The 14,597-nt window shown below is 39.2% G+C and overlaps 1 protein-coding gene across 1 annotated transcript; it reads left to right on the forward strand.

Annotated features, from left to right (window-relative positions):
- Nucleotides 1–522: 522 nt before the first annotated feature.
- On the forward strand, nucleotides 523–10,233 carry LOC121518359 (serpin H1-like). The gene is made up of 5 exons (XM_041800614.1): nucleotides 523–689; nucleotides 6,418–7,029; nucleotides 7,107–7,205; nucleotides 8,470–8,702; nucleotides 8,799–10,233. The coding sequence occupies exons 2-5, from the start codon at nucleotides 6,432–6,434 to the stop codon at nucleotides 9,099–9,101; spliced, it is 1,233 nt and encodes a 410-aa protein (XP_041656548.1). The 5' UTR covers nucleotides 523–689; nucleotides 6,418–6,431; the 3' UTR covers nucleotides 9,102–10,233.
- Nucleotides 10,234–14,597: the final 4,364 nt, after the last annotated feature.

Genomic DNA, 14,597 nt, shown 5'->3' on the forward strand with positions numbered 1-14,597 from the left:
CCTCTGTCTACCCCCCTGCAGTGTCTCAGATCTACGTGGCAGAGGTGCATTTACTGGCTGGGGGAGGGCGGAAACGTGGCAGTCAAAACAATGACTGATTTAAGAACATGAATGAACACGGTTTGTCTGCTTGTCTCTGTCATCCTGAGTGCAAAGCAAAGACAATGTTTCCTAGAATAACACTGAATACCTGACATTCTTCACGGCTGAGAGTTTGTTTTGCTGACTGGAGCAGCTCAGATATGAAGATACCAAAGAAAAGAAAGTTTACACATTTATGCCTGAAAATAAAACCACTGCTTGTTTTAGAATGTGTAAATAAAGACCATAATTATGAAAAGGGCAGTCAAAAACATCAAAAGCAACGCTGGATTGGAAGTAATGATGGGTAACTTTATTATGGGTCACTGGGTGTCTCCAGCTGGGCTGTAACTCCTGCCTTTAGGACACTAAAGGGGAGGATTTTCTCCCCCTCCCCCTGGATTGTCTGGGCGGGACCAGCCTGGGAATAAGATTCCAGTGCAGAGATTTCCAGGCTGTGACGACCCGGCATGAACACTCCTGCTCCCTCATACAAATCTGTGTAGGACTACTAAAATCAGAATCTTCACATTGAGCTGATCAGTGCTGGTGGAAATATTAAGCGCCTTTAAGGAGCAGCAGCAGAGTCGCTGACAGAGCCTAATAAGGTAAGATAAAAAGTAGTGGGAGTCAGAGGGGGAAGGGAGAGGCTGCTGTAACATTCAACCAGTGAGAAATGCCCAGGCATGTGAGAGAGGCCTCAAAGTCAGGAAGATAAAGACTTCTTTGTGAGTTTGAACTTCATCCTAATTGTTGGAGAAGTTTTTGAAAAGGAGGAAAAAGTAGAAGAGAATGAAAAAGTTGGTCAGTGAAGTAAAAGATGTATGACAGTTAGAGAGTTGGCTGCAACTTTTGACCTCATTTCATCCCTGACATGGGGCGTACAGTATGTCTTTCCTTTACACAGGTGGGAAATGTCTAATAAAACACATTTATGTAACCTTTACACAAACAGAACAGTGTTATTGTTGCACTAAAACTGCATGAGAGATTATTTTCATTCATTCAAACATTTGTTTACATGTCTGAATGGATGGACTGTTTGCAAAAGTGATAGACGTGAATGTGTATGCATCAAAGGAGACTAAATGTGAGGATTTAACACTGTAAAACTATTTAAGGTTATTAGATAAGCGTACAAGGTCCTGAAGCTTACCTTTGTTAGTCTGTGTGGTTGACATTTGAAGAGACATAGCACTCTAAAGTCTCCCATCTAAAACTCATCAATGGCATGTAATGTATGAATTTATCCTGATCTAAAGCAATGCAGAAAACATGGAGTCATTCAGGAGTCATTTTTTTTCCAAGCACACTTCTAGTTACTGCAATCTTTCCCAACTTATGGTAATGTTTTTCAATAATGCTATCTATTTCAAGCTTAAAACCTCTAAAAAGTGACTCCTTTTGACACACTGAAGTCAAAAGAGGCTCATTTCCTATCTGCAGGCCTGTCTGAGCATGTAAAAAAGTTTCTGAGAAGAAGCTGAAAAGATGCCATCTCTCTTTCAGGTTGACTGGGATATCTTTGTGGTTTTTGTTAAAGTCTACATTTACAAATTTGCACGCATAGACTGTAGTCGTGCCAAAAAAATGACCTGAAAAGTGGCAAAAAATGGGTTAAAGTGGCAAAAAATATGATGCAAAAATGCAAAAGAAAAGAGGTGGGAAAAATGATGAGAATGGGTTAACAAAAAAATGGCAAAAAAAAAACAATTAAAAGTGGCAAAATTGGTAAAGAAAAGTTGCAAAAAGTAGCAAAAAATAAGTTACAAAAAGGCAAAAACAGGAAAAATGGTACATGGTAATTAAAAAGTAGCAAAATGGGTTACAGAAATGGGTTAAAATAATGGGCAAAACATGGGTAAAAGAAATGGCACATTGGGGTGAAAGATGGCAAAACTTGGTAAAATGTGTTTAAATTTGCAAAAACAGGTAAAAGTTGCAAAAATAAATTACAAAAATGACTCAAACGGGAACAAATGGGTGGGGAAAATGTGAAAATGGGTTAAAAAGCATGGAAGAAATGGATGGAAAAAATGGTTGTAAGATATTGTAAAAAGGACAGAAGAGGCAAAAAATGGGTTAAAGAGGAAAAAACGTTTAAAACCTTGATAAAGTAGTGACACTGGGTAAGAGAGTGGCAAAATGTGTGATGAAGTGGCAAAAATTGATTAAAGAGGAAAATTGAAAAAAAAAAAACTGGCAGAAATAGGTGGCAAAATTATTATTATTATTAGATGGGAATAAAAATGTAAAAAGGGTTTTAAAAGGCAAAAATTGGGAAACATGGCAAAAAGTTGTAAACCTAAGTAGTGAAAATGGGTGAGAAAGTGGAAAAATCCGTTATAAGTGGAATAATCTTACAATAATGGACGGTAACAGTGGTGAAAATGGGTGAAAAGTGGTTAGAAAGTCTCACTAATTTAAATTTCATTATAGCTTAAAACATTCTTCAGCTCCAAAATGAGGTGTTAGCCAGGATGCTAGCACCAATCCTACTGATCCAGCACACATGCATCGATATCATCAATAATTCACAACTAAGGGGCCCAGGATACTTCTGTGAGCAGGCCTGCTTATAGTTACTGTTGCTGCAGTCTTTTACAACTGGTGGTAATACATTCAGAGGACTGCTGTATTTCAGGTGTAAAAACGTTAAAAAGGGGCTCCTTTTTGCACACTGAAGTCAGACAAGGCTAATTTCCTCTCTGTAGGCCTGTCTGAGCTTGAAAAAATGTGTCTGAGCGGACGCTAAAAGGATGTTATCTCTCTTTCTCAGACTGGGATGTCTTCTGTGTTTTTTTAAAGTTGGCATTTAAATATTTGACTTCTAGAACTACTTTTAAAGTTTAGTACAGCCTGTAAGCATAAAGCCTCCCCATCCGAAAGCACACCTCCTCTCTACGTCTCGGCTACGTGGACTGGGGTAATAAGCTGACATTTGTTCTCTGTGTGCCAGCACGTGGTCAGGTCGACCATGAGGAGCCAATCAGCATAAACCAGACTCGTTCTGCTTTACAGAATTTGTGCTGCAAAGACATGAAGAAGTCAGAAATAGCTGACCGATATTTTGTCTTCCTGCTGCTGCCTACGTGGCTGTTATGTAATCCTGCTGAGAGGTTTGACTGGGAGAGCTCTATAGTTTCACTGGCAGGAGTTAACATTGTATAACTCCTGCTGCTGTTCCTCCAAAATCATACACTGTAACAGAAATGAACATGTATTTATTCATTCTTTTCACTCCTTATCACTGCACTGTTGCTCCACTGACTTATCATGTACACCTGTGTGTGAACACAGAGAGGCAGGTGGAGTCATATTTCTCTGCACTGAATGATTGGCCTGTAAAGTTGATTCTGATTAATTCTTTCAAACTGAAACAGATCAATAACAGAACAAAATAACCAAGCTAGAGACTAAAGCATGCAAGACTAAATTTAAACACATGATCTGTCCTTCACATTCATAATGGTCAAACATAGACGTACACAGCTCTGGTACCAACCTGAGCTTGACATTCAAATGCTGTCGTAGTCCATAAACAGTGGAACTGGTTTGGATTAAACTCATGCCAAAGTAAGTCTAGGAGAAGAGCGATAACATCGTCTCTACCAAGAGAAGCTTTCAGTGTGGCTTTTTGCTCTGGTTTCATTAAAGAAATGTGGCACAACTCTGACTAAACTGCTGCTTTTCTACAGCTAGGTCCGAGCTTATTCTTCAGCCAGTGTATATATACGCTGGCTTGCAGTACAGCTTACTCCACCCGTAACTCTTGCAAACTCATGTTGAAGCAGGTTGGTAGAACATCTTTCTGTCATAAAAGCTTTCAGTGCTGTTCTTTGCTCTTTGAGTAATAAATAAATGTGGTCCAGTCCAGATAAAAGTGCTGCTATTCTATAGCTACATCCCAGCTAAAACCTACACTAGTAGCAGCCATTATTAATGGCTTCCAGTACAACTAAACCCTTCTCCATTCTCTCATCATTGCTCATGACTCACGTTTCTTCTCTTTAAATAAAGGCATAAAAGGCCCCTAATAACATTTTTAGGGAAAAAACAGAGTTGTCAGTAGCTAAAACTTGGATGACAGCAAGAAAGATAACGTTGTGTTTGCAGGACTTAAAACACCCAACATAATTTAGCAGCATGCTTCTAGACAAGTCCATGGGACTAAGTGGCTGTGTCTTTATAACAGTGTGCTGGCAAGATTTACCTCACAAACATTCAGTGTTAATTTCGTCAACTTAAACTATGACTAAAAATGTTCATCGACAGCCTTTCTTCCATGAGAACGACTAGACTGAGGCTGTGTCCGAAACCACACACTCATCGCCTACTCCCTATCCACTATATAGTGAGCAGCATATATTGGACTATATGGTGGACTCAACTGCAAAACACAAAAATGATTTCGGACACTACTCCAGTCGCAGGAAATGACGTCATTGCCGTCTCACAATTAAAACGTTTAGCAACAATGGCTCATAGATTTCCATGTTAATGGCTGAGGATTGCAATTAACGGTAGAATTTCACTAAAAACTGATATGGAACATCATGTATTTTCACAAAAAATTACTAATAGATTACTTTGTGTCATTGGTGGTAAAATAGTTTACATTTTTGTGTGTATTATCACTTATTTTTGCATAAAGATGATGGTCTCAATCCTTGTAATTCTCATAGGGGGATAAAGTTACTCTGTTTTGAATCCTTAACATTTTCTTACAGATTAAATCTTTTGGTTAAAACCAACCAACAAACAAAAAGCTTTAAAAAAGTTTTTATATGTGTTCTGTCATGTTTGAGAGCAGCAGCCGCTATGCATGATGGTAAATATTGCTGAGCTAGTGACCATCGGCTATTCACTACTTTTCACAATGCATTGTGGGATAGAATGAGTACACTATATAGTGAATAACAATAATACTCAGAATTCGGACACCACTACAAAATGGTGTGTTCACTATATAGTGCACTATATAGTGACTATACACTATGTAGTGAATAGGAAGTGATTTCGAACATAGTCTGAGACTAGCAAAAACAGATCTTTGATGTCTTAAACTGACTTAAAATAAGTTTAGTTTCTGTCATGATGACTAAAACTGGACTATGGATTCAAAACCCATTATATTTCTCTATGCAATGCATCTGCATCTATTCTGCCTCTCAGCTGTAGAAAGCAGGGACCCCATGTTGGGCAGGGTGTACAGAACACACAACCATGATCTGGTACCAGATTTAGGCAAGAGAATAAATGCTTGGACTATAAGTAAGGCTCAAACGTGAGGACTTTTTATGGACTAAAACTAGACAAAAAGTTTTGAAGTTTAGTTATAAAGGGTAGCAATGACTAAAATGTGACTAAAGCTAAAAGGCATTTAATCTTAAGATGAAGACTGAGACTAAAATTAAAAACAGCTGTCAAAATTAAAACTGCAGACAACAAGTAGTAGATAATTTGACAGTATGTCTGTGTTTATGTATGCTGTATGCATGTATGCTGATGATGCTATGACTTTTTTTTACAGGCTAAAAACTCTCAAGAGCTCATCTACATCCTCATCTCAGCAATGCATTGTATTCAGGACTGGCTTTAATTCTTGTCTCTTGTTAAACACCAAAAAACCCTGTTTATATGCTGTTCTCTAAGTCCTCAAATCTCCACAATGTCTTGCTAACAGGATGCTAAACAGATTCACAGTTGGTAACATTTCCTATAGCTGACTCTAAGAAAATCTGACAGTATATTTTGATGCAGTCTTGCTATGTCAGTCCTAATATTCAGTACAAATATTCGTCTAGTGTTGGCCAAAGTCAGGAGCAGAGGGTTGAATGAGAACATCAATATGAGTAACTTTTGTGACACCGTGCTCAGTGTATGAAGGAGGAACTTAAAGACTAAACTCTTCCTCTGTGAGTGTTGTAGTCACAGGCATCACCATTTCTATGCATCATTGCTACCGTCTGCATTACAGGATCTTTGAAGTAAAATGTAGCATGCACTAAATGACATCCCTTCCTATGAATTATCCTATAAACCAGACCCAATTGTCTGAGTTTGCTCAGTTCCTTCCTGCAATGGGATCTCCAGTTCCTCTGTGATTTCAAGAATGTCTTACAACCTCATGGCAGGATCCAGCTCCATTTTAATCCCTTCTGAATTTCCAGGCACACATTCTCGGCCCACTTTTGGGTCCTGATCCTCCACTTTACCAGTGGTTTAAGAAAAGTCCATTTTAATATTGACATAGTAGCTTCTGACTTGTAGTTTCCAGTCCACAATATTCAAGCTAGTTTTTGTCTCATGATGTGTGCAAATATGTTTTTACAGATCTACACTGCACCATGTGGGTAACAAACCTGGTCTCCCTGGTCCTCCTGGCCACCGCCGCCTCAGCTGCTACCTCAGCATCAGCAGACAAAGTCCTGAGTAACCACGCCACCATCCTGGCTGACAACAGCGCTAACTTAGCCTTCAGCCTCTACCAAAACATGGCTAAGGAGAAAAACATCGAAAACATCCTGATTTCCCCTGTAGTAGTGGCCTCCTCTCTGGGTCTGGTGGCACTAGGGGGCAAAGCGTCCACAGCCTCTCAGGTGAAAACCCTCCTGAAGGCAGATAAGGTGAAAGACGATCAGCTACACTCAGGCCTGGCTGAGCTCCTGACTGAGGTCAGCGACCCAAAGACCCGCAACGTCACCTGGAAGATCAGCAACCGTCTGTACGGACCCAGCTCTGTCAACTTTGTGGATGCTTTTGTGAAGAGCAGCAAAAAGCACTACAACTGTGATCACTCCAAGATCAACTTCAGGGATAAGAAGACTGCTCTGAACTCCATCAACGAGTGGGCCGCCAAGTCTACGGATGGGAAACTGCCAGAGGTCACCAAAGATGTGGAAAAGACTGATGGAGCAATGATCATAAATGCTATGTTCTTCAAACGTAAGTATGAAAACACACCCAACACAGAGTATTTTTTCTTTAAATGCTTTTAAATTAACCTTTTTGTTTCCTGATAGCTCACTGGGATGAGCAGTTCCATCATCAGATGGTGGACAACAGAGGATTCATGGTGTCTCGTGGCTTCACAGTGTCAATACAGATGATGCATCGCACTGGTAGGTGGAAATTTTACAGTTACAGTGCCTATAAGATGTATTCTCCCTCTTGAATGTTTCATACTTTCATTGGTTTTATTGAATTGATCACAGTTAATTTAATTAAGCTTTTTTGACCATAAAATCTTAAATGTCAAAGTGAAAACAGATTTCTGTTTGCACAGCACTGAGTCTGTGTGGATTGGTCTATATCAGGCTTGCACATCTGGACACTGCAATTTTACTCTATTCTTCTTTGCAAAACTGTTCAAGCTCTCTTAGGTTGCACAGGGATCAGGCATTAACAACCCTTTTCAAGTCCAGACACAAATTCTCTAATGGATTGAGGTCTGGCCTTTGACTCTGTCACTGTAGAACATTCACCTTGTTGACTTTAAACCATTTCTTTGCAGCTATTGCTGTATGCTTCAGGTCATTATCTTGTTGGAAAATAAATCTTGTCCCAAACTGTAGCTCTCTTGCAGACTAAATAAGATTGAGGTGTATTTTGCCACATTCATTTGACCCTCTACCTTTACAAGCCTTCCAGAGTGGCGACTTCTAAGAAGCATCGCCATGACATGATGCTGCCACCACTGTGCTTCACAGTAGGGATGGTGTGTTTGTGGTGATGTGCAGTGTTTGGTGTCTTACCTGTTGGTCAGAAAGCCCCATTCTGGTCTCATCAGACCAATGAACTTTCTTCCACTCGACCATGGAGTCTCCCACATGCCTTTTGGTGAACTCTAGTCCAGATTTAATCTGAGTTTTCTTCAACAGTGGCTTTTGCCACTCTCCCATAAAGCTTTGACTGGTGAAGAACCCGGCCAACAGTTGTTGTCTGCAGAGTCTCTGCCATCTCAGCTGCTGAAGCTTTAAACTCCTTCTGAGTAGTCAAGGGTGTCTTGGTGGCCTCTCTCACTAGTCTCCTCTGGCAGGGTTGCTCAATTTGTGAGGAGTGGAGTGTTCTTTTGTCTTTGTGGTGTAATGGTAGCTAGGAATAGTGATTAACCAGTGACTGGACCTTCCAGGGACAGGTGTCTTTGAGACACATCCACTGCACTCAGGTGATCCCTATTTCACTAATTGTGAGACTACTGGCACCAATTGGTTGGACCTCTGTTGACTTAGGTCAGTCACTTTATAGAGGGAGAATATATATATTTGCACATTTTTTATTTTATTGACATTACTTCATAGAAATCTGTTTTCACTTTGACATTCTAGGGCTTTTGGTCAAAAAACAAGACTGACAAATATCTGATAAATGAATGTGTTTCCTCAGGTTTGTACGGCTTCTATGAAGACAAAACCAACAATCTGAACATCCTGAGCATGCCTCTGGCTCATAAGAAGTCGTCTGTGGTGTTCTTCCTGCCGTACCATGTGGAGCCTCTGGACAGACTAGAGAAGCTGCTGACTAAAGCACAGCTGGATACCTGGATGGGCAAACTGAAGCAGACAGCCGTGGCCGTGTCTCTGCCCAAAGTCAGCATGGAAGTCAGTCACAATCTGCAGGTAAAAAAACTGAAAAATAACAATAGCTTTTCTAGATTGTGCCTGAACTATTTTGTATTTTTGATATATGACGTTTTTATTCCTGCTTGATTTCAGAAACACCTCGGAGAACTGGGCCTGACAGAAGCTGTGGACAAAGCCAAGGCCGACCTGTCCAACATCTCAGGGAAGAAGGACCTGTACCTGTCCAGCGTGTTTCACGCCTCAGCTCTGGAGTGGGCCACCGATGGGAACGAAATGGACACCAGCATCTTTGGCACAGACAAGCTGAAAGACCCCAAACTGTTCTATGCCGACCACCCGTTCATCTTCCTGGTAAAGGACCAGAAGACGAACTCCATCCTGTTCATTGGCAGGATGGTGAGGCCGAAGGGTGAAAAGATGAGAGATGAGTTATAACCACATGATCCCATTAAGTTAAAGTCCTGAGTGTGTGTGACAAGCCCTTCTTACATTTAATCAGAAACTAAAAGAGGAGTTTAATCCTGTGGGAATACCGTTTCAACATGTCACAATATCAGTGTTAATTAGTAAAAATGTAAAGTTGGGATATCTGTAGCACTATTTTGGCATGTTGTAAAAATATTTTCACATTAACATTGCAAAATCTCAGTTCTGAGAACTTTCTAAAAACAATTCTGCTATAAAGCCCCACTAAACTGATTTCAAACATTTAAAAAATGAACTATATCCTTGAGATCATGGAAGCCAGAGATTTACTTGCTTTTCACCCTGCATACGTATAATTTCCTGCTGCGTCGGCTGCCTCTACACGACCTATGTTACTGGAGGACACCACTAGCAAATGTGCCAAACAGCTCAGTTGTAGACAAACCTGAAACATGGAAACACTTCTGAGATCAGAACCAATATGATATTAACATTAATAACCAATAGAAACATAAGATCAGTTTAGACTGATGGCTGGTGGTCAGAACATATCATCTGCACTTTGTTAATTTAACATTTTCATCCATGAATAGACGAAACACTCCTGGTGTATTGGTTCAATTAGTGGCTGTGCTGACTGGTGACTTTTAGCTTACTTTGTGGATTTGATCATTAGAAAAGACAGAAGGAGTCCTTGTGAATGACCCTTTCTTACATTTTTTGTTATTGTGTGACAATACTTTGGACTCAGAGGTGAGGTTATTGCCCCACTGGTGCCCCATTGTTTAAGGTATTACCATTAAATTCCCTTTTGAAGGCTCTGTGGTAGATAAACATACCAAAGTGCCCTCTAGGGTGCCCTTCAAAATGTAGCAAATGGCCCTCTTTGGTGACTTTTAGTGAGTTAGATTTAACAAAGTACCATAGGGTCCCTTTAAAGTGGGTATACATTAATAAAGTGCCCTCTGTGTGTCATCTAAGTGTGCAAAAGTTTTCAAATTGTCATCAAGGCTGCCTACCAAGTAACCTGACACACCAGATGGATGTGTTTCACACATCCATCTGGGAAACCTTCAATAGGAAATGTTTGAGAAAAGGCAGAGGCTTTGAAAAAAACTTGGAGTGTGATTGGATGAGTGTTCTGTCTGTCACATCTCTCCAGGCCAATAAGAGCAACAAAACACATGACGTAGTCGCTATCAAGCTGCGCATGCGCAGCTACTGAGGAATAACACGAAACATGGCGACTATAGACATGAGACATGTAAGTACTCGAATTTTGGTGTTTTTGAAAAGAAAACAACTCACTGCTGTTCTTTGTTCTTCTTTTAATGAAGAAATGTTGTCAAGTTCTGATAAAACCAGCGCTTTAGCAGCATCCACGCTAATCTCTTCCTCCATAACTGCACCAGCTCTTGCTGCTGCTTGTTTACATCACGACTGCCACGCCTGAAAGTACTGCCCCTCGTTGCTGATTGGCCCTGTCACTTTCTAACCGGGCCCAAATGGTTTAGATGGAAGCTTAACATGGATTCACCAGTGAAAAACTAGGAAATGGGCGTATCCATCTGCTTTGCAAGGTTACCCACCAAGTGGACTAGATTTGAAGAGATAGTCTCTTTGGTGCCTTCTATGTGGGTCAAATTTGACAAAGTACCTTCCAAGGTGGTGTTCAAGTGAGCAAAACCTCTTCAAATCTTGCTCTTGTCCCCTGCACCGCTGTGTGACAGTATCCTCATCAGATGTGCATTTAAAGTAATATTTCAGTATTTTTGAAGCTGGGTTATAAGGCACTTGACAATAGCAGTTGCACTAGCCTCCAGAAATTTCAGTGAGCAATGGCCCTTTAAGAAAGACTTGTCATACCAACAGGGAAACTATACAACATAACAGACGGGTAAATTTTCTTTGTGTAATTTAACAATTTTTAAGTAAAAATTGGCCAAGAAACAAGCCCGCATCGCAGCGCTGCTGCACAATATGCTGATGCGGAAGAACACATAGCTGAATGTTGCTTTGTAAAATAGTACCAAATGCAGAGGCTTTCTGGGTGGGAAATAGAATGCTTCAAACATTTTAAACAGAGCGTATATTTGAACCAATTTGGTATATTTGTTGTTTCTTGGCCCATTTTCACTTACTACTCTCTAAATACCTCGTAGAAACTGTACCCATCTGATATGCTGTACAGACTAGCTTCTCTGTCAAAATCACTGAAGAGTAGTGCCACTACTTTTTCCCAAGTACCTCATAAAACTCACGAATACAGACAAATTTGACTGAAAGTCACCAGTTTGCATGCTCACTTTATTTTCATGATATTAACTTTTTTCAGGATTGATTTGTAAAACATACCTTTTGGTCCTAGCCAGTTTGATGGACGTGTTTGCCTCTGTTCAATGACAATAACACATCATAGGGATTCGGAGAATTGTAGACTGTTTTTACTTTTTATTATGTGGAAGATGGGACTTGCTATAAAAGATGTTTGGTGATACAAAATCTGTAGCAAGTTTAGTTTTCATCAAGAAGATGAAAACCAGACTAAACTGTTGATGCTGACTGTTCAAAATCCATGATATTTCTCCAAGTTATGTCAGTATTTTTAGCACTGCATTTCAAATCAGTTTGAGTTTTGATCGTGCATTAATCTGAGTGTTTAACGCTGACAATGATCTTAAAAAAAGGAAAGAGTGTAGTTTCCTCTGAATTCAGCCTCATCTAAATGCATCTGCTGATATATTTGAACAGAATCTTTACTTGATTACTGATTAAATGGAAAAGGGGCTTGCCGTAGACTGTGTGAATGCATTTTTGTCCTGCGATATGCTGAGAAAGCGTGAAATGAGATGTCTGATATCACACAAGTGCATTCCTTGAAGTCACGAGCCAAAAGCATTCCTCAGAGCACGACTGAAGAGATAGGTGTGTTTCAACAATCTGTCCTGTGTGTCAGTGAGCAGAGCATCCTGCACAGCCATAATATCTTTATATCACTGTGTGGCTTTTTTTTGTATTGGCAGATCATAATACGGACTGAAGACTTACATTAAGTGTGATTTCCCAGATTAATGCCTCATGCACCACTATGTTTGGAAGATGAAAGATGACCTTAACTCATGTCAAGTCTTAATTTGTTTAGAAGATGTTCAGTGTTCTTACTTTTGGAAGACTTATTTGCATCAAAATGAACAAAATGTGATTTTGTTAGCTTAGCATGACTTCATAAATTGTGACTATTGTCACTGTGAATCATTTGCACTGCTTTCCACTTAAAGCCACATTCCTGGTGTTCTTGCTTATTTTCCCTAAATGCACTGGTCTACACTGGCAAACAAGCTTTACTATGGCTGATTGGAGAACAACTATCTCTGTTACAGTGTATGCACACAGGGTTTGACAGTTTTCAGTGTGAATGCAAAAATTCAGCTGCAACAAGTTTCAGGGTTTTGGAATAAAATGTTTAAAAAAAAACAGCCGCTGTCGTCTCATTTTTCAGATATTTGGTGCCAGACTATTCCCTTGTTTGTACCAAATCTCACTCAGGATACCAGTTTCTCTTTGTCAGTTTAAAAGCATATTTGTAGAAATAGTTTAGCCTTCGGCAGGTCTGCTGGAGTCAGGCCTCTTGTGGGATTTTCCACCTGAATAAACATGAGAAGAATCCAGCACGGGAGATATATAGGTGGCCTTGAGCTTAGGCAGGAATGTGTACACAGAGCTATGGTAAACATAACCTCTTTATTATTTAGATTTGGACCAAAATATTTATATGCATCCTGACAGGATCTGCATCTGCTCCTGAGTGAGAGATTTCTAAAAGACACGTCATCAACCTCACTCCTAAATATTTGCTATAGATCCAGCATAACTTCTGCAAAAACAGCTAGTGGTCAGATCAGGTGATAGATAAAAAATAATTATCACTGTCAGGTGATTTTGTTGACATTGTTAGACTGTGGTTTTTGGCATGCTTTAATTTAAACTGATAATTTAATTTTATTCAAATTTAAGTAATGGAACTAATGATGATATGTATTTAATTGTCAATGGATTTAATTAGTATTTTGTTTGTGGTCAGTCAAGAGACATTTAAAGCTTTATAAGTAAAATGAGAAAGATTTTAAAAAACATGCAGGGACTATACTTGTGAAAAAGTACTGAAAATAAATCACTGACACTGTTAATGGGTTTAAACTATCCAGTAAGAGTATTATAATTTTAGATAATATGTGCAAATTCTCCGTTTATTTAAAGTTTTATATCATCCTATTATATCATCATATTTGTAAATCTAATTTTTGACAACCTCAGCTGCACCCAGCCCTAACCCCAGAGAATCAGTGCTGTAGAAGCTTCCATTCAGGTCACTTATCTGAGCCTATGGCACCACCTAGTGGACATTTTGATACATGACAGGCCTGAGATACTTTTCATTGAGTAAACAAAATGCATTATTTATGTTATAAGATCTTCCTTAAATTGAGGGAGGCTAATTCTCAGTTCATCACTCGCCTGAAATAAAATGGTAAATTTAGGGCATGACACTGAGGATTTATTTGAGACAACATTTATGAAAACTCACATTCATTTAGGGACCAATGAGCTGAATCATTGTTCTGATTATTCTTTCTTCACATGGGCTCATTGTTTATCTTACTGACATCTGTTCTGTTTGATATTTCATTGATCCAGTTGTGATTTATGTCTGTCTGAGAGTCCTCTTTATGGAGAAAGCTGTTAATTAATGTCACATTATTACTGAAGGCACAGTGAATACACCTACTGGTCTGAAACATGGCCTCTCTAGGTTGACATGCTACTCTGTCTTCTCTTTCTGTCGCTCTCTTTAAATCTGTGTTTCTCTGTGCATGTGCGTCTGTGTGACTGTGTGTGTGTGTTTTGAATAGGGGGCTAATTTTGGGGGGTTACACATATAACTACATGTTAGGACCAGATTTATTTATTGTAGCACTGTTCTACTATTGCAGTGTGTTTGAAGTTTTGCACTTTATTGAATAAATGAATTAATAACTATTCCATGGTTTTCTTAAGGTGTATGTTTAGGCCTGGCTAATGCATATAATACTGTTTGCCGGAGATGCACACATTCAATGGAACATTAAAGAGGTAGTAATTGTATTTTGAAAGATATTCAATTCTAATTATACTTGTGAGACTTGCAATAAGAAAACTAATAAAACACCTCACTAATGCATAACTAAAGATGATTAATGGCATGCATTAAAGCAGCATTACTGACTCCTGTTGCTCACCATTAATGAGTGAGTCAAGTTTATTTTTAGAGGTTGCATCTACTGGCTTGCTTATGGAAAGTATTTATGAATTATATGCCTAATAAATGTTTGTAACTTACAACCACATCCATTTGAAATAAATCTTTGTATACCTCGACAAGAATTTAAACTTCTGCTTGCAGACAGGATGAGGAAATGGACTGAAACAAGGCTTTATGCAGCTTAAGTCCGTCTAATTGTCTCCATA

This window comes from Cheilinus undulatus, linkage group 12 (genome assembly GCF_018320785.1).
Source record: "Cheilinus undulatus linkage group 12, ASM1832078v1, whole genome shotgun sequence".
Taxonomy (NCBI): Eukaryota; Metazoa; Chordata; class Actinopteri; order Labriformes; family Labridae; genus Cheilinus; species Cheilinus undulatus.